The sequence below is a fragment of the Danio rerio genome, chromosome 1 (assembly GCF_049306965.1).
Source record: "Danio rerio strain Tuebingen ecotype United States chromosome 1, GRCz12tu, whole genome shotgun sequence".
Taxonomy (NCBI): domain Eukaryota; kingdom Metazoa; phylum Chordata; class Actinopteri; order Cypriniformes; family Danionidae; genus Danio; species Danio rerio.
The window spans coordinates 22,305,804-22,333,767 of NC_133176.1; the positions used below are offsets into that span (position 1 = coordinate 22,305,804).

Consider the following 27,964-nt stretch of genomic DNA (forward strand, 5'->3'; position numbering starts at 1 on the left):
CACATTGTTATTAATATTCAGAGGAAAATAAATATATTTATGCTTTTTTGGAGTCAAACAATTTGGACAATGCTTGACAAAAATGAAGACCTCGTAAAATGTGATTAAGACTTTTTAATACATTTTAAGGGCCTTCATTTTCTCATAATTAATTTATCAACTTTTAATACGTAAGACCCCGCGGACACCCTGATATACGATTCAAGTGCAACGCAGCTTGTAAAGTAATATTTTCAGTTATTTAACAGATATATTATATGAAAGACATGTTTCGTTTCCCAAACAAGTTTTGTTTTGTTTCCCAAACAAGTGGATGTACTTAGATTTGCAGTGTAAACATTAATTGCATGGTTTTCGCTACATTCAGTCATTGTTGTTGTTGTTGTTGTTTTTAAAGCGGGTTATAATCGCATCAAAATGCATTAAAAGTAAGTGAATTATAACAGTGCGAACATTTCATTAATCTAAGTAGTGCTGTGCGTTATTTGTTTAACCCTTTAGGGTGACATGCTGACTGACTGACAGGTGCATGATGCCTGAGGCCAGCAACCATGACATAGCATTCAATTAAGATGAACACAGTTTCCATAATTATACTTCATAGATAAAGTCTATGGCTCTGCATACAATGACTCTATCTTGCAAGAGTTTATGGCCATTTCACTTTACTTCAGGACGCATTAATGCCACTCTGTAGGTGCATTGGAGAAATTGATAAATATTCCAAGCAAATCTTATATATGTTGGAGACATACTTGTTACATAAACGCACTAAATCGCACTTCAGCAGTGTTTATTTGAGAGCGCACAAGAAGATCTGCAGCATATATTTGAGAGGGCGTGCACAAAGTTTTAGAGATTTGAATTCTCGTATTGCGATTCCGACTTGTAATACTGAGCTCACGAAATTTCTCCATTTGTCATCGAAATAACGCCATTGGTAGTTGGTAAATTTGTGTAAAAGGCCTGCCGCCACAACTGGAAAACACTAAATTGTAAATGTTAAAAAAAGTTATTACATATTTTAAGTTTTTATTTACTTCATTAATTTTCTTTTCAGTCATTGTTGTTGTTGTTGTTGTTCACACTAGGACGCATTTTTCGGGATGTGTTTTTCCAGATGCATGTTCCGTCGATGTTTCATGCCTTGTGACTAAAAAAGGGCGCCAATGTGATCGTGCACACCAACACGCAAAACGTCAGGCATAAAAGCATAATTTTTAAAGAAACGCCTCATGCTCGTTTTTTTGTTTTGACGATTCACATTACAAGTGGGTGTCAGACGCTTAAATTTGTGTAGCGGCATCTAACATCAAGAAATAATTTTGCATACTCTTCTGCTCGACGGCAGTGAAAATCGCTTCGGTTTGAATGCAGAAAAATGTCTCAAAAAATGCAGATGATAAATGCAAACGAAAAGCATCCAGGTGTGTACGAGCATTTAGTCCAGCTATTAATTTGGGGTCACCACAGAGGAATGAACCGACAACTTGTTCAGCATATGTTTTATGCAGCGGATGCCCTTTTAGCTGCAACCCATACACACTCATTTACACAAATACACTAAGAACAATTTAGCTTACCCAATTCACCTACACCACATATCTTTAGACTGTGGGGGAAACAGGAGCACCCACGCAAACACAGGGAGAACATGCAAACTCATCACAGAAATGCCAACTCACCGAGCCAGGGGCTTGAACCCACTGCACCCCCGTGACGCCAGTTTTTATTTACTAAACTCCCAAAATCATTCCTACAAAATTCTGTTTAGAAATAGCAAAATAATACCCCCAGATTCTGTCTGGTCAAAGTCACTACACATACCAGTGTTTGTATCCTGTTTAATGCACTGGAAGTTTGCCCTAACAATGTGCTACTGGGAAAGACACATACAAACACACAAGTTTTGAGTTTGGTCAGTTTAGATATCAGCAAGGAAGGATTTTGTTAACAGTGTTTACTCTAACTAGCAAAGAAACAAACATTTGCAAGCACACACACTTTTTCTCTTTTCCCATTACATAAGGAGTAAAAGAAACCTTGTGATGCACACACACACACACACACACACACACACACACACACACACAGTTGTTTGCTGATGGTGCAGTGGAGAAGAGACAGGAACATTTATCAAGCCTAATCACCTGAAGCTATAAAGTCCCAATATCCCCACACATTCTTCAGCTTCAATATGACTTTAATAACTTGAAATCCCCCACAGCCCACAACACAATCATGGACATCTATTCTATCCCTATGACAGATCAAACTCATAGAGAGATTATCTTAAATACACAATTCACTGTGGCTAGTGTATGTATCTGTGTGTCAGCATGCAGTTGAAACTGTGCAGATGACAGAGATTCAGAAGTCCTGGAGGAAGATCTGACTTCAAACATGACAACATCAGGACAAGAAAAACAAAACAAAACACATGGGCGGCTTCAAGGACAAAGTCAAACAGAAGCTCAATCCCTGAACCTTACTGTAGAAAAAGACATTGTTTTTCCTGCACCAGAAGCAGCTCACAACCCTCAGCAGCTGTGAGGGTCAGCTTTAACCTCATCTACTGTACATCTGCTGCTGATCTCAGCTAAAAAAAAACATGCACATTAGAATCTCAGGCAAAACTACAGTCCTTTCATGTTTTTCGATTCAGAGTATGACAAATGTGAAAACCTCTACTCGCCCACCTGTCATTTCAAACACATAAAAAAAATCCATTCATCTTCACAACACAATTGAAGGTATTGTTAATACAATTAATTACATGGCTGTCTGGAATACTTGATTCTGATTGGGCAATCACAACATTTAAAGTATGTTATTCCGCATAACTAATAAGGCTCATCTGTTAACTATGAATCATCCAGACATTTGGAGAATATATATATATATATATATATATATATATATATATATATATATATATATATATATATATATATATATATATATATATATGGCCTAAAGTTAACATTCACCAAGCTCCAAATGCAAATAAACTTAGCAATGTAGAGTATTCATAGCAGACTCAGTTGCCAGTTGGTGGGTAAAACTTTTTAATGAAATATATGGGGTTTAGTGAGCAATACGGCCATTTTTTTAGAGATTCGCTTGATGTTGCTGTGCGTTTTATATATATTTGTCAGTCCCCTGTTCTTGATTTTGGTGCCATTATGCAACTGAATATTATTAATAATCAGTCAGGAATGTATAAGCTCAACTGCATCAAACCATTTATTAAGATTTCTTTATTCTTTCTGCAAGCTTTATGTTTATTTTTTTACAAAGATAGTAAACTATTACAGCTCAGATCAATTTTTTGTGCCTAATTGTTTACTTTTTTGGCAAGTAGCCACAGAATAAGTGAGATTAATTCCAGCAGGTTGTTTTGGCAGAGTAAAGCATGCCATTCTTATACAGCAGCCCTCCTCTCCATGTCAGGCTGCCGATAAGCTTGTCAGGCTTTATTCTGTGATAACCACTAGCTGAATGTACATCATGCCTTACATGAGAGATTTTTGTTGCTAGATTTAAAGTTTATTCACCAAAAAATCTTAAATGTACTCTATATAGAGAATTGAATTGACAGGCGATCTGATTTACTTAAACTACTTACACTGATATTATATGCCACTGCTCTAAAAGGTAATTATGTCCAACAAACAAACCAAAGCTCATTGCTGGAGTTGAACTTAAAAAATTGTGAAAAGTGATGATAACGGACTTATAACAACAAGTTAGACTTATGAAACAAACAAGTCATATAAATTTGTTTCAGAAAAAAGCAGTAAACATAAAACTTTATTCGCTATATGACTTGCTAGATGTCAAATTACAGAATAAAGATTCTTTTTCAAATGAGAATATTCTAATTTATTTCCTACAATATTCAACCTATTTTTCAATAGGTTGTTTTGAACACTGATATATATATTTAAAATACATATATACATACATATAAAAAGCCCTAGTCAGTCTTATGCTGTTCACACTGCATGATTTTCACAGCAGATTATAAACTGCATGACTATCTGGGGTAGCACTGAATTGCTGTACAATTGATCTGCGACTTACACACTTATGACTTTATTAATTTATTTATACATTTTCTTTTTGGCTTAGTCCCTTTATTAATCCGTGGTCGCCACAGCGGAATGAACCGCCAACTCATTCAGCACAGGTTTAACGCAGCGGATGCCCTTCCAGCTGCAACCTATCTCTAGGAAACATCCATACACACTCATTCGCACTCATTCATTATGGACAATTTAGCGTACCCAATAAACTTGTACCACATGTCTTTGGACTGTGGGGGGAAACTGGAGCATGCAGAGGAAACCCAGAGAACATGCAAACTCCACACAGAAACACCAACTGTCCCAGCTGAGGCTCGAACTAGCGATCCTTTTGCTGTGAGGCTACAGCACTACCTACTGCGCCACTACATCGTATTATAAATAATACAAGATTCAAAATTTCCTACATTTCTTGGGTCCAAAAGAGTTCATGTTCATGTTTATAACTCCTACCTAAACACCCCACTGCCCTGTTTCTTGCTCTTTCACAGGCTGCAAGTCATCGCCAATGTATTTTTCAGGCAGTTTTCAACAGTTTTTAGATAGATTTTGAACTGCTGAAAGGTCAAAATATTTAGCATGTTAAATACACTAGCTGACAAAAGTCTTGTTGCCAATTGAAGTTTTAGGAACAGCAAATAATAACTTGCCTTCTAGTCGATCATTTGGTATCAGAAGTGGCTTATATGAAAGGTAAAGGCCTCTAGATTAGGCCTATTTCAGTAAAATAAAATATGATCATGCCTTGATTTTTTATTATTTAATCAAGACAGTAAGGTCTAATAGAATATAAGCCATGGTGCAGTGGAAAAAGAATGAATATTGTGTATGACTCCCATGAGCTTGGACAACTGCATCCATACATCTCTGCAATGACTCAAATAACTTATTAATAAAGTCATCTGGCAAAGAAAGCGTTCTTGCAGGACACCCAGAGTTCATCAAGATTTTTTGGATTCATTTTCAATGCCTCCTCTTTATTCTTACTCTAGACATGCTCAATAATGTTCTTGTCTGGTGACTGGGCTGGCCAATCCTGGAGGACCTTGACCTTGTTTGCTGTTAGGAACTTTGATGTGGAGGCTGAAGTGTGAGAAGGAGCGCTATCCTGCTGAAGAATTTGCCCTCTCCTGTGGTTTGTAATGTAATGGGCAGCACAAATGTCTTGATACATCAGGCTGTTGATGCTGTGTATGTCACACACCCCATAATGAATGTATTAAATAATTAAACAATGATTTTTCTTTCACCAAACAGGGTCCAATAAAAATCGAGCTATTATTTGTTGCTCTTACAACTGGGATTGACGACAAGATTTTTGTCAGATAGTGTATTTTACAGATATTGGCAATTACTGAAAATGAAAATCAGGGCTAAAATCATTCAGTTTGAACTCAGAATTAGTAACTTCTCAGTATGATTAACTAAGGGAATCTGATTTAAACTGCAAGACTACAGGTGAATTTAACAAAACACAAAAAAGTACTGGTTCATAAGAGTCTTTATTTTGCTAATTACGGTCAATAGCTGTAATCTGGAGGCCTGTGATATCTGATGCGTCTTACCAGATGTGTGTCCTTGCCTCCCATGTGTTTGTTGCTTAAGGTCTATCGTCCCATCGATGTGAAACATTTTCAAGTCCTCATCATCCAAGGCAATGTCTCCCCAAAATACAGCTGGAAACAGAGAAGCGTATTATTAGAGCACACAAACACACACTTTTCAGCAGCATCACAGATTGATGGTCTAAATGCTGGCAGACGCATCTGAGACTCAGATCAGCGTAGCCTGAACTATTGACTGATGCTAATTTAAGGTTTGCAGCATATGCAATCGATTGACATGTTAACATGGGAGGAAACATCTTTATCTGTCAATTTGCTGACTCTCAAGTGCTAATTAAAAATGAACAGGCAGATATATACATCCGGCTATAATCTCAACAACCCTGTTCACATAATGTCCATATTGGATTTATCACAACATTCAGTTTAATCACTGTGATGACATCATCCATCCTTAAATTAGCATGTCGCCAAGGAGGTCATGGAGATGGCCATGCAAAAGGAGATAACATTGGGAACTTTGCCATTTGTGTGTGCAAGTAGTTTTGGCAGACCATTCAACCTTGATATAAAACAATACACAATGAGGACTGTGCTTTAAACTATCTTGATTGTTCTATATTGAAATAAACTCTGCCCTTGTGCTCGCATGTGTGCGCACGTGTGCATACGTACACGTAATAGTGGACAGCATTTTCAGGCCGCCACTATTGTTTTGAGTGTATATGCACATGTGTATACAACCATCCATCTCTTCCACAATCAATTCCTTAGACATTGTTCAGCCCAAACCTGTGACTGTGCTCTATATCACTTTCATAATAAGCTGGAGTCTCCTGTGGATCACACCCTTCATAAAGAACTAATATTAGCACTGATTTAAAGGGTCACGAAACACTAAAACACATTTTTTGAGCTGTTGACAGTCGTATATGTGTCCCACACTGCTAAAAACACTATTAGGACACCTATATTTCACTAAAAAGTATAAATTGGTTGTTTTTGCGTTATTTCAAGCAAATTTGTACTTCCTGTTTGAAACTAATTTTTGAAGCTGCGTCACGGTCATGACATAATAGCGTTGTATTCCAGCGTGCAGACTGGGCGTCTGTGCCAAAGTGTGTCTTATTACGTCTTACAGTGTGCTGCATTAATGCATGAGTAAGGCTTGGTTCAAACCAATCAGCGCGCTCTATTGTGCAACTTCATTAATATTCATTACTATCACCGTGTTTACACGACAGAGACGCCACGTTGTGTTGGCAAAACAAGCGTGACGTGTTGCTTTTATAGTTTGCTGCAGTTAAGTTTTGTTTTCATTTACTCTCTGTGAGAGCGCAGCTGAAGTCACGTGTGGATTAACAGTGTATGCGACGCTCGACAACAATAACTTACGTGTCTAAGGAGGATTATTGTTTACCTGAGAGCTGTTCTCATCTGCAAATGCTGAGATCCGGATTCGCTTTAGTCTCCTCTTAATAAAGACGCGGCTCTAGTTGCTGGTGATTGTCCTGTCTTTACAGATTTGGTAAGTGAGCGACCAGTGCTCTTTGTTTATTCAGTTTGTTCGTATTGAACTAAGTTAACTATTGCACCGAGTGTAAACATGTTAGCACTACAACCAAACTTTAACCTCCTGTAGGATTTTCACCGCATTTAGTGACCGGAATAACACACGCGGCTTTCTGACGCTACCTGCCGAGTGCATCTAAGTTTCCGGGAAATGCTGAGTTTTTTTTTCTCTCATTCGCTGTGCGGTATCAAACATTGCATGAAAAATACATGCTTAGAGCAGATCCTCGAATCAAATATCTCGTTTGTCGCGAGGGACATGAATGAATTCCCTGAATGAAGAGCCAAACTGCAGTTAAAGTCCACCATTTAATAATTTGGCAAATAATTTGACTACAGATGTCCATGTAAACACAGTCACTTTGTCCCCTCTGTGTGTGTGTGTTTTGACTCTGAAAGTCAGCTCACCCAAATAGACACTCCCACACCATCCCTCTTCTTCCTCCGACACTCCCCCCTAAACAAAGCTGGACACGCCTACTTTTCTGACTTTTTCCAAAGTAGAGGTGTGAAAACACCTTGCTGAAATGAGGGGGTTTCATGGCCCTTTAAGCCCACTCGATTTATCTATCTCTATGCTACGTTCACTGTTATACTATTTAACATGGAGTACATTTACATGGACACCAGTACTCTGATTTTAATACGATTAAGACAATACTCTGATTAAGAGTCTACGATGAAAACAGCGATTTTTTGTTGAGATTAATCTGACGACTACAGCAAAGTCATAATCGAACTAACAGAAATCGAATTAAGATGTGGAGTATTATTAAAGTCGCATTATTGAAGTGACAGAAAATTGAGTTTGGCTTCAGGCAAGATAGAACATTTTTGGAGCTTGCAAAAAATTATGTCTATGCTGAGAATTCTGGAAGAAATTAAGAGTTTAGATGCAAGAACCGAAAGGCCATCTGAAATAGTCTCCTAAAATTAGCATTTTTTTCAGCCTCATATGTTTATGTTCAGTTATTTTACTTTAAAGGCAATGGAAATAACTTGTTTGTCACTATAAAAGTAAAATTACTGAGCCTACACACATGAGTCTGAGAAAAACGCTAATTTTAGAAGAAAATATCAAATGGCATTTAGATTAATTTGCATCTAAACTCTTCAAATGGACATTATGAAGTGCCTTTACTTATAAGTGAGTTTGTCGCGGAGTCATGAATAATAAGTTAGTGAACAAAATAAGAGGTAGCCTGTTGCTTGAGAATTTGTATCTGCCGCCACCTGTTTGCACATAGTGTGAGAAAATAACTGTAGTTATGAAATCATAAAACAAAACGGCCAAAATCACATATGGTGCAATGATGAACATGAACTGTTGTTCGTAAATGCCAGTGTAAACTAGCGTTTAATGGTGACGCAATGACCCTATTCAAACTATGTGCTACAGCATGTAAAATAGGAACATGAAAGTAACATTCAAAAAGCAACTCATGTAAACACCTTAATCACATTATCCTATGCAGATTAAGGCAAATAATTAGACTACTCCTGTCCATGTAAAAGGAGTCAATTGTATGTATTATTATCCTATAACAACTATATTAGCATGCTTTTACATTCACATATATCATTTTAGGATTACTTTCTTTATTTACTTCATGTTAAAAAATACTTTAAACATACGCTAGCTGACAAAAGTCTTGTCACCAATCCAAGTTTTAGGAACAGCAAATAATAACTTGACTTCTAGTTGATCATTTGGTATCAGAAGTGGCTTATGTGAAAGGCAAAGGCCTCTAGATTAAGCGTATTTTACCAATATAAAATATGATCATGCCTTGATTTTTAATTATTTAATTAGGACAGTATGGTCTGACAAAAGTTTTGTCACTTAACAGAAATAATGTACAGTAAATGTCAGGGTGCAGTGAAAAAAGAAAGAATATTGTGTATGACTCCCATCAGCTTGGAGGACTGCATCCATACATCTCTGCAATGACTCAAATAACTTATTAATAAAGTCATCTGGAATGACAAATTCCAAACAAAGAGTTTCTGCAGGACACCCAGAGTTCATCAAGATTGTTTGGATTCATCTTAAACGCCTCTTCCATCCTTCCCCAGACACGCTCAATAATGTTCATATCTGGTTACTGGGCTGGCCAATCCTGGAGCACCTTGTCCTTCTTTGCTTTCAGGAACTTTGATGTGGAGGATGAAGTATGAGTAGCGCTATCCTGCTGAAGAATTTGCCCTCTCCTGTGGTTTGTAATGTAATGGGCAGCACAAATGTCTTAATACCTCAGGCTGTTAATGTTGCCATCCACTCTGTGGATCTCTTGCATGCCCCCATACTGTCTACCATTTTTTTTAACAAATACTAAGATTAGTTCCAAAAAATGTGCAATAATAGCTAGAAATGAAAGTTTATATCAGGGGTGGCCAACCCTGTTCCTGGAGAGCCACCTTCGTGCAGATTTCAGTTGCTACCCATACCAAACACACCTGAACCAATTAATTAGGACCGGAACACCACGTGATAATTACAGGCAGGTGTGTTTGATATAGGTTGCAACTGAAATCTGCAGGAAGGTGGCTCTCCAGGAACAGGGTTGGCCACCCCTGGTTTATATGCTATTAAAGTATACAGGTCTATCCCACAGAGAGCTATGCATATTTTCTGCTGAATTATATTATATCTATAAGCTCCCAGGTCTCTTACAGCCCTCAAAGAGAGACAAGAAGGCATAAACAAGGTAAACAAGGCTGAAAGGGCTTCTGACTTGACCGCAGAGGAAAAGGCTTTGTGTTGAATTTGTCCATTGATTTGGGAAGTCTGGGAGTGAAGCCCAGTAATGCCTCAGCAATCACGAATTCGCTTAACATCAACTTAAGGTCTTTGACTGCATATCTTAACTTAGCAGGAGTCAATAAATTCAGCCGTGATGATCGATACACACAGAGCTGAGGCTGTACTGAATCAATCATCAACTGTAGGGGGGGAATCAAATAGGCTGGAGACTAATATGTGACCACTGGAGTGACATGGAATTGTTAACTTTGTTGTGTCTTATTCTGAATGAAACTCATAGTATAGCAGCTTTACTTTTGTGTAGCTGGAAACAAACAATGGTCTGCAGACAGTGGCATCTGGATGGGAATAAAAATAGTTTGGGCAAATATGAAATGTAATCTCAGCTCCAAGGTTATTGTAGCGTGGTTGGATCTGTGATTTAATCTGAGTGCAGTGATATCTGCAGAGAAACGTGTGTATTAAAATGAGAGATTATCCTGGAGGTCACAAAACAGTTCCAAATGAGTCTCTCCATGTTATCCTAATAACATCCAAGGCAACTAAGAGTTGATGTAGGGTTTGGCTGAATTCAACTTGTCTCAGCAAGTACTGTACATAGAGACTCTGGGTAATACTTTTTGCAATGCAAATTTCACTATTCGGTTACCACTTCAGATTCTAGTTTCTCAGATAAAAGCTCTATTCCAAAATCTGCCTAGCATTTTTGAGCATTATAAGCATGACCTGATTTATGCATAGGCATTCTAGGTATGTTCCAATATGCTTGCATGTCTGGGGATGAAAAAAACTAATGTTCTACAGTCTACCTGGAATAGTAAAAGAAACAAACCCCCAGTGACGAAGCAATTAAATATAACACACAACAGAAAAATAATACATTTCCATATTTTTCCATGTTTTATAGGTGACACGGTGGCTCAGTAGTTAGCACTGTGGCCTCACAGCAAGAAGGTCATTGGTTTGAGTCTCAGCTAGGGACGTTGGCATTTGTTTGCATGTTCTCCTTGTGGTGGCGTGGGTTTCCACGGGGTGATCCAGAGTGTGTGTGTGTGTGAATGAGTGTGTATGGGTGTTTCCCAGTTCTAGGTTGCAGTTGGAAGGGCATCCGCTGCGTAAAACATATGCTAAAATAATTGACGGGTCATTCTGCTGTGGCGACCTCTGAAATAGAGATGAAGTCGAAGAAAAATGAATGATGATGTATTATCTGTAAAGTGCATACTTTCTTTTCTGACATAAACACACACATAAACTACAGGCAGGCCCTTGTGCATGCAGGACATACACACACACACACACACACACACACACACACACACACACACACACACACACACACACACACACACACACACACACAAACAGAAATATGTTGTCAATCCTTAAGTTATAATGTGACTATTCTTGAAGCAGTTAAAGTTGATCGATCAATGGACTCAAATTCAATTCCTGGAGGGCCACAGCTCTGCATAGTTTAGCACCAACAACCTCCAACTCACACCTGCTTAATAGTCTATAATAGTCTTGAACACCTTGATTATTTGAATCAGCTGTGTTTGATTAAAGTTGGAGCAACACTGTGCAGAGCTGCGGCCCTCCAGGAAACGAGTTTGAGACCTATGTAATAGATGCAAAGACTCAGGAAATTCACTAATACTTCATTTCTCTCTCTCTTATCATTAGACCAGGCTTACACTGTGTGATTATGGTCTGATTTTGAGCTGAATTCTGACTCATCTTTCTATTGGGCTGAATTTCAGTTTTCTTCTGCATCATGTGTCATGTGTACAAGGGAAATAAAGAGACTTGATTGGAAGATTTCAGAATTGAAATTTTGGTCAGCCCTCATGACTGCAGCATAACTATCAACCCAATATTATGGATAAAACCTAAGGAAGGTTGATTATAAATACTTAGGCCCTACATGAAATTGTTTAAAGGGCACTTATAATGAAAATCATCTTTGTAAGCTTTTTGGACAGAACTGTGTGCAGGTATAGTGTTTCCACAGTCATATTATGATGAAACAAACACATACATCTCTTCTTTTTTTTTTTTTCTGATGTTAAAATAGGATCCAAATCCCTCCCATTTTGAGGCTCACCACAATGTGACATAGGAGTGCAGTTTCCCCACCCACTAAATTGATTGACAGCCACGTATTAACATGTCTCTGTAGTAATTTCTATGAGCAGCTGGTTAAGGATATGTTTAGCTCTCTGTGATCGTCAATCATCATCAAATGTGATCAAGAGTGAGTTTTACAAGTTTTAAACATTTTTAAAACAGAATGTTTGTAATGAATCACAGCGATTTTACCGTCTTCATCTCCACAGTCGCATGTACATACAAGTATAAAAGAAGACGCTTCAATCCTGGTTTGTGGACAATAAATCAGGTTTATCTTATCTGTACATTAACACTACGGATATCCATATAGCAGTGCATATTAAGATGTATCTTGTCACATTTGCCTTGCAATAACAGTGCAAAGTTAAACGCCCGCACTTTGTGTGTCCGCTGTATGTGAGTGTGTGAACTTTGTAACAACATTGTGTGTGACTCATTGTTGCAGAAAGGCTTGAATTAACTCTACAACAAATACATCAAATAATAATCATTGGGAAAGTTTTTACTTTAGTATCTCTCACAAACGTAACGTGAGATCTGCTTCCTTTATGTCTGTCACTGTGCTGTGTGAGGCCCTGTTTACACTAATATGTTTTAGTTTTAAATGAGCATTTTAGAATGAAAATGATCCATGTCCACACTGGCGTTTCACCCAGTGTTTCTGAACAACTCTTCGTCTGCACTACCCTGCTGAAAACGCACATCACAAGACCACACATACAATCTGCATGCACTGCAGCAATGAGAGCTGTGCACGTTGGACTGCTCATCGAGGATGTACCGCAGGATCTAATCTCACTATATTTGTGATATTTCATTTATCTTGTCTCTATCTAACGAAATATTCCCTGACTTTGGTCTTTTGTATCCATTACTTGTTCACAGGTAACGTATTTTGGCTGAGTACAGAGATAAGTTAATATATTAATTAAGGTAACTGCATACACTGGTGCTGCACAATTGACTGACTGCTTGCCTTTATTTCCTATATTGTATAAACATATTGTACATTATACTTTTAAAATGGCAATTATTGATTATTAAAACTGATATTCAGCAAAACAGAGGAAATGTTTCATATTTCAAAGAAAATGAAAGGAGGCAGATATGTTATAGGCTCCATTTTGTTATAAATATGCATACAATGAAGACGACGGCCATATAAATATGAAGTTACATGACACCTCAACATTTTTGGTGTCTGTTAAACGGCTAATATCAAAGTGAAAATAGGCGATTCCGTATATCATGTTTTCATTTTATTGTTAAGATAGTGAAACAACATAGCCAAGGTGATGTGAATGAGGTTATAAAGTACACTGTTCCCTTTGAAGATTTACCCGACGTGTCCTCGGGAGTTTGTTTTCCTTATCAAACTTGCCAAGTCTGAACTGTGTGTAGGCTACTTAATATTGAGGAAAAAGACACAAAAGTTACTCTAGACACAAAAGACTTATCATAAATCTTGAAAAAGGTGTAAAATAGGTGCCCTTTAAACCAATTATTCAATACAAATTATTATCATAGCGACGTGATTAAGTAGCTAAATCATTATTAGCATCAATGCAAAAATGCATCTGTATGAATTGCTCTCTAAAAGAAAGCTGTAAATGATAGTTCATTAGGCTCTGGAACAGAGCTGAAAACTGTACACGTGAATGAAGAGCGACCACTTGATCATGTCGTCTTGTAGTCAACTCCTTTACTTTGACTGACAGACTGTTATATGTACAGCAGATGTTGTGGAGAATCCTGAAGGGAGTCACTGATCAACACACACACACACAGCAGACTCAGAAAGTCTGACCATATGTTGATGCTTCATTACCGTGATGTCAGTTTAATACCGAGAATCCCTTCCTCATTAAACCCACAGAAAACACGCAGCTGAGTTTGATGAATGACTGTCATGGGAGCTGAAGGATGAGCGGGGTGTTTCTGTTTGTCAGTGACATGCGTAACTAAAGACATCTGCGCCACATGTCAGAGAGACATGACGCAAAGCATTTTGGGTGACAGCCCAAATAACATTCCTGTAAGCTTGATCAGAAGAAGAATCGGGGACAAACAGACACTCAAACAAAAACACAAATATATCTAAACTAAGCTGCTAAAAACTGCTTGATGTCACCTTTGCATCCTGACATTGTTTATAACTGATGCCTTGTTTATTTAGACAGTATTATTCACAGCAGTGAGCATTTCAATGCATAATTGAATGAAAAAGCATTGTTCATAAAGATATTTTCATTGGCCCTGAGATTAAACTAAAACCAAAATGTATCCGTTTCTCACTGCTTCAGGGAGTCAGGCTGAGATACAAGCATTATTTCCCCTCACATTAAAATCTGTGTGAATCTATGATGAGAATCCCTGGTCAGCTGAGACACACCGCTGTTTACACCTGGAAGCAATGTGTATGTCAAATGTGTCTCCTGTGACCACTTGTGGAAATGGTCTTGGACTATATCAGTGTTGCAGCATGTGTATTATATGCAAAAAAGAGATATAAAAGCCACAAAATTTCACCCACTTGATACTTTATACATACACAGTCCACAATTTAACAGCAAAAGAAACATCTGTACAAATGCCCCGTTTCCACTAAGTGGTACAGTACGGGTCGGTACGGGTCACCTTTATCAGGCTTGTGTTTCCCAATGCTAAAAGGGTACCAATGGTAATCTTTTGGTGGGCGTAGTGCACGACAAAAAGTTTCAGTCAACGTCATTTTCGCATGAGAAAATGTCTACAGTAAAGCTGTACGGGTCGTTCACATATCATATGACAAGCACTTCTCATAAAACAGATGCTTTATACACATAGGGTGCTTTCACATCTGTAGTTCGCTTCATTTGGTCAGGACCAAGGGTAATAAATGATACATTGTTGCATCTTCTGCGGTCTTTGGGTCGTTTTCACACCACACTGCTGGCTTTGGTCCGAACCAGTTGAAACGAACCAAAATGCAGTCATCTGACAAAATCCACATCTCTCATTGGCCAGATGTTGTTGAACATATTTCCTAAACTGCTTATTGATTGGTCAGAATTCACGTGCGGGAAAGTGCCAGTGAACTCCCGCAGGTAAATAAAACCTTTTACTCTGGAGGGACGACTGCACTGGCTGATTGTATCCCTGCTTTAGACAAACTATACATTACGAAAATGAAGCGCGGCTGCGGCTGGAAAACAGTGTTTCATGCATCGCTCGTCACTTCAGGAGGAGACGTGAATTAATTTAGCTAAACTGCGACATGGTCATCTTGCGTAAATATTACCAACAATCCATCAGGTAATGTTTTCCCCTCTCTCTCTCTCTCTGTTGGTGAAGCACTGTCAACAAATGTTTTTACTCTATTTCCCATAATGCACAGCGCATCGGCCTACGGCAGCTGAATTAGTCCAAAACGCGCAGTACTTTTTGCGGTTGGACCTGTTTTAGTACGGATCATATTCTCACCACAAACAAACCGCTCCAGGGTTCGTTTGAAAGCGTACCGAGACCACCTCTTCAAGCAGGTCTGGGTACGCTTATTTAGTGCGCTTTTGGTGCACACTCGAGTACGATTGCTGCATTCTCACCTGCCCAAACGAACCGTACCAAAAGGAGAAACGAACTCTAGTGTGATTCAATCGAGCTAAATAAGGCAGGTGTGAAAGCATCCATAAATACTCGTGTATAAATGTTCATTACTAACTTTTCTCTGAACATAATTTGATTATAACTGCAGATCAATGACAGTGCGAAATAGCCTACTGTAATGTCTGCAATTACATAAAATAATTAAATGCAAAAAATATGACCACATACTGTACAGACCCTTACAATCTCCGATATGTCACAGATTGCAGATAAACTACACACAGCATACATTTAGTCCTCATTTAGGTTCAAAAACAGCACGAAATATAGCCCACAGTCAGTGCAAACCTTTCATCTGTGTCTTTAATCTTCAGCAGCACAAGTAGCTTCTTGTTAGAAAGTATTTCCATCATTCTGAGTTCATAATAGTCCAAAAAGTGATGATAATAGTTAAAAATTGCAGTTTGGTTACGTTTGCTGAAAAATAATTTGCTCCTTTGTTTTTTCCAGCTTCTCCTTTGTTTTTTCGAGCGTCACTCTCGCGTTTGTCAGTTTCTGAAAGGACTGCACGTTAATAATCAAGCGCACGTTATTATCTTCAGCTCAAGAAGTTTGTTATTTCAAATATAGATGCGCACGAAAGCGCGAACAAGAAAGTAAAACCGTGAGCGCTTTAGACTGGCTCGTAAAAAACTACGGGGCACAGAAAGAATCTGCTCTTCTTCTTGGCTTTGTGGCTATTTATGAAGATGTTATGTTTGTTTGTGCTCAGGTCGGCCATTGCTCATTATTATATGTATATATTATTATGATGTAATGTCTCGGCTGTGTATTTATAACATGGCGGTTCCTTTGTTTTCATTCTGGCTTGTTGCGAAGCGAATGACGTATCTCTGTAAACCAATAGTGTTCAGCTGCACGTCTAGTTCTGCCTCTTTGTACCTTTGGTACCCTTTGCAAAGAGTGACCAAAAGGTGGTAGAATTCGGTTCACTTTTAGGTACCCTTTGACTATTCAATGCACCTTTAGTATTTGTCTTTGGACTGAGGGGGAAACCGGAACACCCGGAATTAACCCGGCGTGAACGCGGGGAGAACATGCAAACTCCACACAGAAATGCCAACTGATACAGCCGGGACTTAAACCAGCAACCTTCTTGCTGTGAGGCGACAGTGCTAACTGAGCCACCATGTCACCACACTCATAAAGAGCATAAAGTACTTCAAATGCAGTTAATCGTCATTAATTCATTCATTCATTCATTCATTCATATTCCTTCAGGTTAGCTTTATTTATCAGGGGTTGCCACAACGGAAGGAACCACCAACTATTCCAGCACATGTTTTACTCAGTGGATGCCCTTCCAGCCGTAACCCAGTACTGGAAAACACCCATAGACTCTTGCATACACTACAACCAGTTTAGTTCATCCAATTCACTTATAGAGCATGTGTTTGGACTGTGGGAAAAACAAAAGCACCCAGAGAAAACACAAACACAGGGAGAACATGCAAACTCCAACCAGCTGGGAAGGCTGGTAAAATTTGTGTCAGGTTACACTGAAATTCTGAATAAATCTGAAAAAAGTTTCAAGAATGTGGAAAATGTATTATAAATTATAAACAGTGATTAGTTACTTTACTTAAAAAGTGAGTAAATTAATTGTAACTGTTGTAATTGTTAATGTATTTAATTTTAAGGCAACTTTCACTTTTTAAAAGTTAGCAGTGCAAGTAAACTAAGTGCTTTTTACAGTAAGAAAAATGTGCAACAGATGCAATGGGCTCAATTGTGGTTCTAGTTCATTTTGGCTGCATCTATATAGTTTTTGTATTTATGGAGAAATCACAAGAGTAAAAAGAGAGACATAAAAAACAAGCAGCATTTAAATCTATTATTCTCAACTAACTATTTTTCTGCATCTGACATTTTGCTGCATCTGACAACGTGCTACTCACTGCGCCACCGTGTCACCCCCTGATTTAATTATGAGGTATAAATACTGCATTTTAGTGATATTTTAAGAGCAAATTTTATCTGAAATATTTGGTTGGATGATTATTATGTTGGATTAAATTTCCTACCATTGTCAAATTGCTTACCATACTTTTTTTTTTACTATTTTAAGTGTTTATTTACAAATGTGCATTTAAACAAAATTTTATATTACAGTTTTATAGATAATGAAACTTTAGAATAAAGAAATATGAAAAGGTTCATTTTAAAATACAAATTTATTATTATCTATCATTACATTTTTTTTTTAGAAATCTGGTAAAACTTGCTTTAAATAAAAAAAAAACTGGCCAGTACATTCAAGTTTGGCCATTTGAATGATAAGAAAAATTAAAACATAATAATAATAATACAACTTTAGGTTTTTCGAACCACTCGAAGCCCCCGTGGCTACTGGGCTGACTATTTAATTTAACTTATTATATTTTAAGAAGAGAGGATTAATTAACAAAATAAATTTTAGCAGCATATAAATATATGGGGAGGGTTTGGGGTTGAGGTTGTTTGATTCACCCGTCCCCACCAATGTCAAGTGCAAACCTACACCTTTGGTCACTTCCCATACAACCTGATAGAGCTTGAGAGGTAATGCGAAGAGGAATGGGCAAAAATTCACAAAAGACAGGTGTGCCAAGCTAGTGGCATCATATTCAAAAAGACTTGAGATAAACATGTTTTCTTTTGGACAATCATTGAAACATTGGAAATTTACTTCAGCAAACAGAATTGCTGAAAATCCATTCACTAGCATGCTTGAATGCCAAGAACACAATTCAAAACAGTTCCACAAAATCAAAATCCACTTTTCACATAAATGTTAGGAATATGCCGAAAACTATTTTATATAGGGTTTTAATAACAAAGACAGTTAAAGTCTGATTTGAAATGTGTTGAATCACAAAAAAATTTGGACTGTTAATTTGTTTAAGTTCAAATGATAAAGTTGAAAACTGTCGTTTCACTTCAATTAAAGACTGTTCTGGGACCTCTTAAACAAACAGCACACACACTCATCAGACTCACAGCAACAATCTGAGTAAGAAACAGACAGAAAGACTTCAGTTGGTGCCATTGTCTGAGCATCAAAGTACCTATTCACACGTCAGGATGTGTAAAGCCATAATTGTTTAATTAGCGAAACGCATTCTAGGAGGAAGTGTGCGGATCGCTGACTCATGTTTCTCTGCTCCAAAACAAACAATCCATGGCGTAGCAGAGTGCTGACACTGGAATATTTGGGAAATTTCGGAAGCTGGCTGTCAGGCCGGAGTGCTCCTGGAAAATCCTCTTTTATTAAACACGACTTCAGTGAACATTGCTTTTTTTTCGCACACATACAACACATCTCCTCTGATTAGGACCAGCCAACATCAGGGAAAAGTAGAAGCAAACCTAGTCAAAGAGCCAAGAGCCATCTGATGAGCTCATGAAAGCTTTGAATTTTAATGCGAGTGTGTCTAGACATGTAAAGGCAGGCTGATGTCTTGTGCGATGTGCTTAACATTCAAGTAAATCCGTCAGGATGTAATCAAATTGTCCATTTGTCTGCAAAACTCTCCACATAAACACTGATATAGCAAACACTCACAATATAACTGCAAGTGAAAGTTCTTTTTTTTTTCCTTTTCACTCACTCAGTCTGTGTGTTTTGCTGTGTGCACAGTTTTATGACAAAACCCCCCTTTTGTAAAGGGCATGAATGAAGGTGCGTGTGTGTGTGTGTGTGTATGTGTGAGAGAGAGAGGCAGAGAGAGAGAGGTTCTTCTCAAGCTAAGTGGCAGGATGCAGGCTACCAGGAAGAGATAAGTGCCTGAATGAAGTGGGCTCCCACATTGGTCACACACACGCGCACATACACACACATAGAGAGGGAAATCAGTGTACAAAGAGATGGAAATGTGTTTAGTGCACTCTAATGGCATGAGATAAGCACACGGCCAAATATTCACATTCTGTTTTCCCAAGAACAACAGTAGCAAGATGATCAACCGCACAGAGTCATTTCCACCGTACATACACACACTGACAAGGTCATAAGCAATATGTAAACAGACGGCCATGGATCTGACATGTGTGTAGAGGTGAATTCCTCATCCAGTTGCAGCATGTAATACGATATAAACAAAATTACCCCAACTCGAAGATGAATAAAAGAGGAGAATTCTGAATAAATAAGATAGAGCAAAGATAAAAGTGAAATAAGATAATGAAGAAGTAAAAAAATTTGAAATAAAATATTCAGGTTCAGTAACACGATACGATATTATTATGAAATTTTGCTCCCGATAATGATAGATCACCATGTCAGCGATATATCACAAGAAAGCCATCCATAATATATCACAATATTTATAAATGGAGAGGGAAAATGCATCAAAAGTTGTATTTCTTTTATTAAAAGCACATATATTTCGTAGAATTGCAACACTAGCTAACAGCAAGATGCACATCAATTTTGAAAATGCACATAAAAAACATGCGCATTTCTGAGGAGGATAAACTTTTTATGCTATAAGAAAAGATGTGCGTAAGCTACGATGGAAACACTTTTACTGAACAAATTCCAGTATGTGTGTTAAAAAAAGGTCATATGATTTTGTTATGAAAGATCCTGTGATAACAAAAATTCATGTGAAAGGATAAAATAGCAGACTGAGCACATTGTAAAACATCTGAAATGTTGTTTTGGTCATTCAAAAACACCTTAACCATTTCTGTATTAGTGTTATTATATTGTTAATGACCTCCAGAATCCTCTGTGCTCCGCGTCTCACGCTTCAAAAGCCGCACCTCGCATTCACTGCGTGTCAGGATTGCCTTCTGCAGGTCATTTATTAAATGAAGAAAATATTTACGCAGCTTCTCTTATCGCAGCAAATTCAGTATTTACTGTTGATATTTGGCGAAAGATAATCAGGAAGTGATGATTTTGTTTGATTTGACTCGTTGGATGAAAACGCTGCTTCATTCGCACATCTTTTATGCGATATTCAAGTTTTGCACAAAGTCAATTCGGATATTTTAATGGAAACATAGCTATTGATATATGTTCGAATATGTAAACAGACGGCCATGGATCTGACATGTATGTAGAGGTGAATTCCTCATCCAGTTGCAGCATGTAATACAATATAAACAAAATTACTCCAACTTAAGTGCAGAATTCCAGCAGATCTAGTATTAAAATGTTTGTATGTAGAGCTTAAAATACAGATAAAAAGTTTGCTTTTTAAAATAAAAATCAGGCTACTCAAAGCACTCAGTAATTTTCATATGGGGCCATTTTTGCATCATCTGCAGTGTAAAAAATATCTGTTAATTAATAGTTCCCATATTTTGTGATTTACAAGTGTTTTCTGTTTATATATGGTTGTGAATTGCATTATGGGACCTTACAACACAATCTCACGGCAATTCGTAACTTTATGATTCAGTGGCTTAATTCGTATGAATTCGTACAATCTCATTAGTACAATTTAGTACGATTTGCTCATCCCCCAATGACGGTGGGGTTAAGACCACACCTCCTTTTTAATAACGTACATTTTTGTACTACTGAAATCATACAAATACTAATACAAATTAGCCACTAAACAGACAAAACGTCAAAATAGTTACATTTCCTCATGAAATTAGGCTGGACCTTGATCTTTGCTCTGTCGACTTTGAATGTTGAAGATTCAACTCTATCATTTAAGAAAGTGACTTTTATTGACATTTTAGTAGCCTTAAATAATATAACGTTGAACAAATAATATATAGAGAAATAAATCTGTAAAATAACAGAACATTTACTGGCAGCAACAACACAGACAATATATCACTCTAAACTATTACATTTGTTAATAAATGTCACTTTTTCAAACGTTTTACGATTAATCTTTGTTGGGAAAAAATATCAAGGTCTCATTATGAATTGCAAAACATAAATAAATGGTGGAAAATAAAAACATGATTAATGGAAAACTGCTAATTTACAGACATTTTTTATGGTGTGGTTTACTTAATTGGTCTTAAAGTCACTTAAAATTAATATTATGTCTTTGCAAATTAAGATATTCTAGGTAAAATCTGGGAGCTTCCTCATCCTCCACAGATATCAGGGTCCAGACACATTCAAAGTCCATTAAAATACCACAAAAAAATCTATTTTTAACAGACCATCTGCCTTCGATGGATCAATCAGAATATTATCAAGCAATAAGAATATTTTCATGCATGTATAAAACAAAAATAATGACTTAATCTACACTCAAAAAAATGACATTTGTTGTTAGTTCAAACTACCTATTTAAAATGAGCTGAGACAACAAATATTTTGAGTTTTTTTCTTCATTTCCAACTTAATGTGTCATGTTCAATCCACTTAAATTTGCAAAAACTAAAACCATAATTTCTTTATGTTGTCCTAACACCATTAGAATTATGTGTTTTTTTACAGTGTATGGAGGGTCAGAGAGCTCTTAGATTTCACTTAAATATTTGTGCTCCAAAAGGGGTTGGGAATGACATAAGGGTGAGTAATTAATCACATCATTTTCATTTTTGGAGTGAACTAATTCTTTAACTTTCAGAAAAACATCAACAAGACTACATTAACAGAATTAACATAGATGAGAATTAAGTTTGAACTGAATGAACTAGATAATTGCACTATCATCTTCATTAAAGCGGTAACACTTTACAATAAGGTTCATTAGTTATTGCATTTACTAACATGAACTAATCATGAACAACACATGTACAGCATTTATTAATCATAATTGAACATTTACTAATGCATTATTAACATTTACGTCCATGCTTGTTAACATTAGTTAATGCACCATGAGTTAACATGAACTAACAATGAACTACTGTATTTTCATTAACTAACATTTACTAACATGAATAAATACAGTAGTAAATGTATTGTTCATTGTTCATGTTAGTAAATGCATTCATTAACATTAACTAATGAACCTTATTGTAAAGTGTGAACATTAAAGCTGCTTTATAGTTTAATTAAACTGAATTGAATTTACACTACCGGTCAAAAGTTTGCGGTCAGTATATGTAAAAAATCTTTAAGATATTTTTACTTTAGTCGTTATTGCTTTTATTACTATTACCATTAATGATTATAATAATAATAATTAATATTAGAGTGATTTCTAAAGGATCGTGTGACCGAAGACCGGAGTAATAAAGCTGAAAATATTCTTTAACATCACTGGAATAAATTATGAAATGAAATGATAAACTACTTTTGAAAATAAATGTTATAGTGCAATAACTTTTCACAATTTTACAATGTGTACTATATTTTTGCTGAAATTAATGCAGCCTTGGTGAGCAGGAGAAGCTTATTTTAAAACATTTAAAAATCCTTCAAAAAGACTCCAAAGTTTTGACCGGTAGTGCATACTAATTTTACTCATATCTATTGATCAATATCTATTGATATTGCTGCCTTTTGTAAAACTGCTTATGTCAATTACTTGTTTTAGTTAAATAATCTGTGCATCTGTCTTTTTATTCTAAACCAACAGTAAATTTCTGACCTGAACCTAATGATGACATTGTCTTTAGGGATATAAATATCTATAGCAGAACCTGAATAGTTGACATAGTTACATTTCTTTAATTGATTCTGCCATTTTCCTGATAATATCTTTGGCGATGTCTGTATTGGATGAAGCACTATAAAAATACACAAGACTTGCAAATAAACAAAATGTAATAGATAAATGTGGTCTTCAAAAAACGTGGTCATCAGCTAATGATGAACAAAGAACTGTCAAAACTACTTTGAGTCACTAAACTATTGTATTCAAAGCAAAATTACTTCACCACATTTTTTGTGAGAAGTGCAGCAAAAAATGTGCAAGTACACTATGACTAAACGAATGAATAAAACTGAATGTGCAAGCAATAAATGAGGAAAGTAAGACATTTACTGCAGAAAATATCTGATAGAAACTGCCCAAGTGAATAAAAAGAGGAAAAATTAAGTGGTAATAATATAATTTCAGTGTCGTTGAGAGTTGTGCATGTATAACTTTACTGGATGATGTTACTACAACTATATATTTTCCAATATCATATCTTATATGAAATATTAAACCGAATCAATACTGCTTTTATTATTTTATTTTACCTTTAGATTTCTTTTGTATCTAAAAGTATCTTATTTTTTCTTTACTGTACAGTTTGGCAAAATTCTAAATGCTGATAATCATGCTAATAAAGCTTTGTCGACTCTGAGAAAAATACAAAAACCTGCGTCAGCTATTTTTTCTGCGATTTTGCCCCTATATAAGCAAAGCCTGCCGCATACACTCCCAGTAAACTCCCTCGGGTTTGTTTGTGTTTCTCTTGCCTAAACAAGGAGGCGTGGGTTAAATTTGCATAATCCGAAAAGATTGGTTATTCTGTGGCAACAGTGTCGTTAGATTGACAATGTCTTAAGATAACAGAAACAGATAACATCACTTAATGACTGTATAATGTAACTAGCCCCTTAGTGACCTATTGAAACCAATAGAGCTCCCGGTTTCTGTAAACAAGAACAGAGGTCCTAAACAATGCACTCACCTCATTAATGGAGCTAATAGGCTTCTGTTGTGTCGACCAAAACAAGCCATTAATAGAAGCTCATGAAGGTGGTGGGTCTTCAACATACAGAAGTAAATGTGCATGTGTTTCAGGTTTTGCAAGCTTTGGGGTGAGATTTCGAAAATTGTACAATGGACAACGATATTTATTGAAACCAACTTGCCCCACAAAAGCTCACTGTAGCCTGTAGTTAACAAACTGAGTGAATAATGACCTACTTATATGCTAAAACATGTAATGGTATACTGTAAAACCCAACAGTCAATTTTATCAAATGAAATGAGTGTAGTTAGCTCAAAAATTACTGTTAAGGTAATTCTACTCAATCGAAAAGAGTTTTGAACTCCGTGTTGAAGGTAATGAATTAATTGAATATCTCATTTCTTCAGCTTAAATTAAGTAAGTTCACAGTACTCATATAGATTAGTTTTTCTAAAATGGTTTTTAACAATCAGTTTCCTCAAACGGTTTGAGTTGCCTTAACTTATTAGATGTTACAGTAATTAGTTGATTTGAGTTCTTTTCATTTATTGGGTTTTACTGTGCTCAAATTGCTTCATTTACTCAAATGAAGTTCACAGTACTTATTATGATTGACTTTTGAACTTAAATAGTTTGTTGCAATCGATTCCCTCAAATGGTTTGAGTTACCTTAACTTTTTGGGGTTTACAGAGTATGATAACACTAATCTATAATAATTAAAAAAAGGTTCTCACATGTTCTTATTTAGTGACAACTTTTCTTTCTTTTTTTTACACTGAGCATTCTGGGACTTTTTATTTAGAACATTTGATCCCACTGCCACATTCTCAGTATCTCAAAGTCAATCAGAATACAGATAAAACCTTACACTGTTAATGATATTAGTAAGTTACACATCATTTACCTGTAATATGAACTGTGTTTTACTGTAGGACTGATCTGCAGTATGTCAGGCTTCTGTTGTGTCGACCACAAGAAGCCATTAATAGGAGCTCATGAAGATAGTGGGTTTTCAACATACAGAAAGTGCATGTGTTTCAGGTTTTGCAAGCTTTGGAGTGAGATTTCTAAAAATGGACAATGGACAACTATATTTATTGAAATCAATTTACCCACCAACAGCTCTAGCAGGTCATTAACAAATCGACTGAATAATGACCTGTTTATATGTTAAAGCATGTTATGGTATGATAGCACTAATCTACAATAATCAAAAAGGTTTTCACATATTCTTATTTAATGACAACTTTTCTTTTACGTTGTGAGCATTCTAGGACTTTTTATTTAGAAAATGTGATCCCTGTTGACACATTCTCAATATCTCAAAGCCAATCAGAATACAGATAGAACCTTACACTGATTATTATTTTTGTAAATTACACAGCATTTATTGGTAATATGAACTGTATTTTACTGTAAGACAACTGTGCAGTGTCACTGTATGTTTAAATATGCATTGTGAGAATTGCTGTATATTTTACAGTAAAACACTACATATAGAGCAAGATATTTGGTGCTGTAAATGTAAATATAGTATTTGTGCTGTACATGATATACAGAAATAAGAACAGTAAGACAGAAATTCCCAAAGTTTCCACCCGCAACTTGCGACACCTACTATCTTCGGAGGTGGTTATAAACATACAAACAATGCACACCACTGTGCACACACACACCAATAAGAACTATATAAACACAAGCATTTTGAAAACACAAAAAAGCGCAACAGTCTACCATATAATTATTCATGTCATTATTCATTTGTTTAATTTTATATTAACTGTTTTTTGTTTGTATGTTGTTTATTTTGTAACTATCAAACACTATTTGTATCTTCTGTGGGTTATGGATAAAATATGGTAATTTTAATAGTTTAATAACTTACAGTGGTGTAAAGTAACATTACAAATAGTCAAATTACTGTAATTGTTTCTGCTAAGGAATTGTAATTTACGAATTAGTTTTAAAAATGTGTACTTTTATTTTTCCTCGAGTACATTTCTAGTGCTGTATCGATAATTTATTTTCTTTCAAACAGCAGCCACTACTTAATTTTATTCTTGTCTATGGGATTGACTAAATAAAAAAATCAGACCTGTGGTTCCAGCCTGATCTCACAAGGAAACGTAAGTATTTTACGTTTTGTGAGTTTAGTGGCTAATTCGTACGAATTCAGTCGTATGAAAATGTACGATTTTTAAAACAAAGGCATGGCACTCAACCCCACCCCTAACCCCAACCGTCATTAGGTGATGAGCAAATTGTACTAAATTGTAAGAATTAGATCGTACGAATTCATACGAATTACCCACTAAATCAAAAAGTTACGAATTGCCGTGAGATTGCGTTGGTGGTTGCCATTCAATCAAATTGCACATAGAAAGTAACATCCTCAATACATGAGCACTTTATAAATGCAGTAAAGTCGTCCAGAATTCGACGTCCAGAAAAAGACGTCCAAATTCTTTACACACACTAACTCAGAGACTGTTTAGACACTGATGAGAAGATGTTTACTGCACTGTAAAAGAAATTTACTGTAAAACAACAATTTACAGAAATTACGGAAATGTACCAGAAATTTATATTTAAGGAATTTTCTGTAATTTAATGTTTGTTATTTACGGTAAATTTCTGTTAAACTACCTTAAACGGTAACTTAAATCCACTATGAAATGTTACGTTTACACATGCACAAATTGCATGTAAAGGCATCAGCCGTTCGGAGCATAATACTCACTACTTCTGAGTACTTTTAAAAGGGCAACATTTACTCATTCTTTGAGTAATATTAACAACAGATACTTTACTCTACTTTCACTAAATTTTTGGCCAAGTAATTTTAGTTTTACTTGAGTCTGATTTTTCAGTACTCTTTCCACCACTGTATATATAAGATTTTCGGAAATTACCAAGCGACCCCTCCTCATTGTCTCGCGACCCCCAATTTGGGAACCACTGCAGTAAGAGAGAGAACTTTTAAGCAAACGTAAAAGTTTAAACACCTATAACAAAGGTTTAGTACCACTTAAAACAATTAGGCTAAACTTGGATCTATTTATCTGAAAGGCACCGCAGCTCCCACCGTTGACACCTTGCTTTTAATTAGCATGGCTGTTTCTGCTAAAACACCAACACGGTGCAAATATGCAAATGCAAAGCTACACTGCGAGCGAACGCATTGGTAAAACGCTCCATCAGCCCAGAGAGTGTCTAACGTTAGCATTAGAGAGAGCTGGATCGAACACGCTCAATAACCTGGACCGTTTTTAGATGATCAGCATTTCACCTATGATGCAAAGATCTTCAAGCTATATCATTACTGTAGCAACTACAGAATTAAAACTGTTACATTAAGAGAAGCATTTAATCTGCCAAATGTAGACTGATATAGTCAGTTTCGTTATGGCTAGAATATTGTATAAAACATTCAACATCTTGGGTGTAGACTGCGGTTTATAAGTGAGCCATGTACTTGTTAAAGTACAAGCTGTTGATTTGTACTTCAATACAATTATTATGAATTAAGTTCGCATGAGAATATGTGACAGAAACCTGACAGATGTGTGTTTAAAGAGATTAAAACTGCTTGTCTATGTCTATTTATTTATGCATATGCTAAAAGGTTATGTGATGATGTTGTCCACCCTCTCCCAGTTGT

General features: G+C 36.3%; 1 protein-coding gene across 1 annotated transcript in view; it reads right to left on the minus strand.

Moving 5' to 3' along the window:
• Positions 1-27,964, minus strand: part of tll1 (tolloid-like 1) — a 91,805-nt gene that overhangs the window by 60,105 nt on the left and 3,736 nt on the right. Inside the window, 1 exon segment of the mRNA NM_131010.1 lies at positions 5,654-5,764. Coding sequence (NP_571085.1) covers positions 5,654-5,764 — 111 coding nt within the window.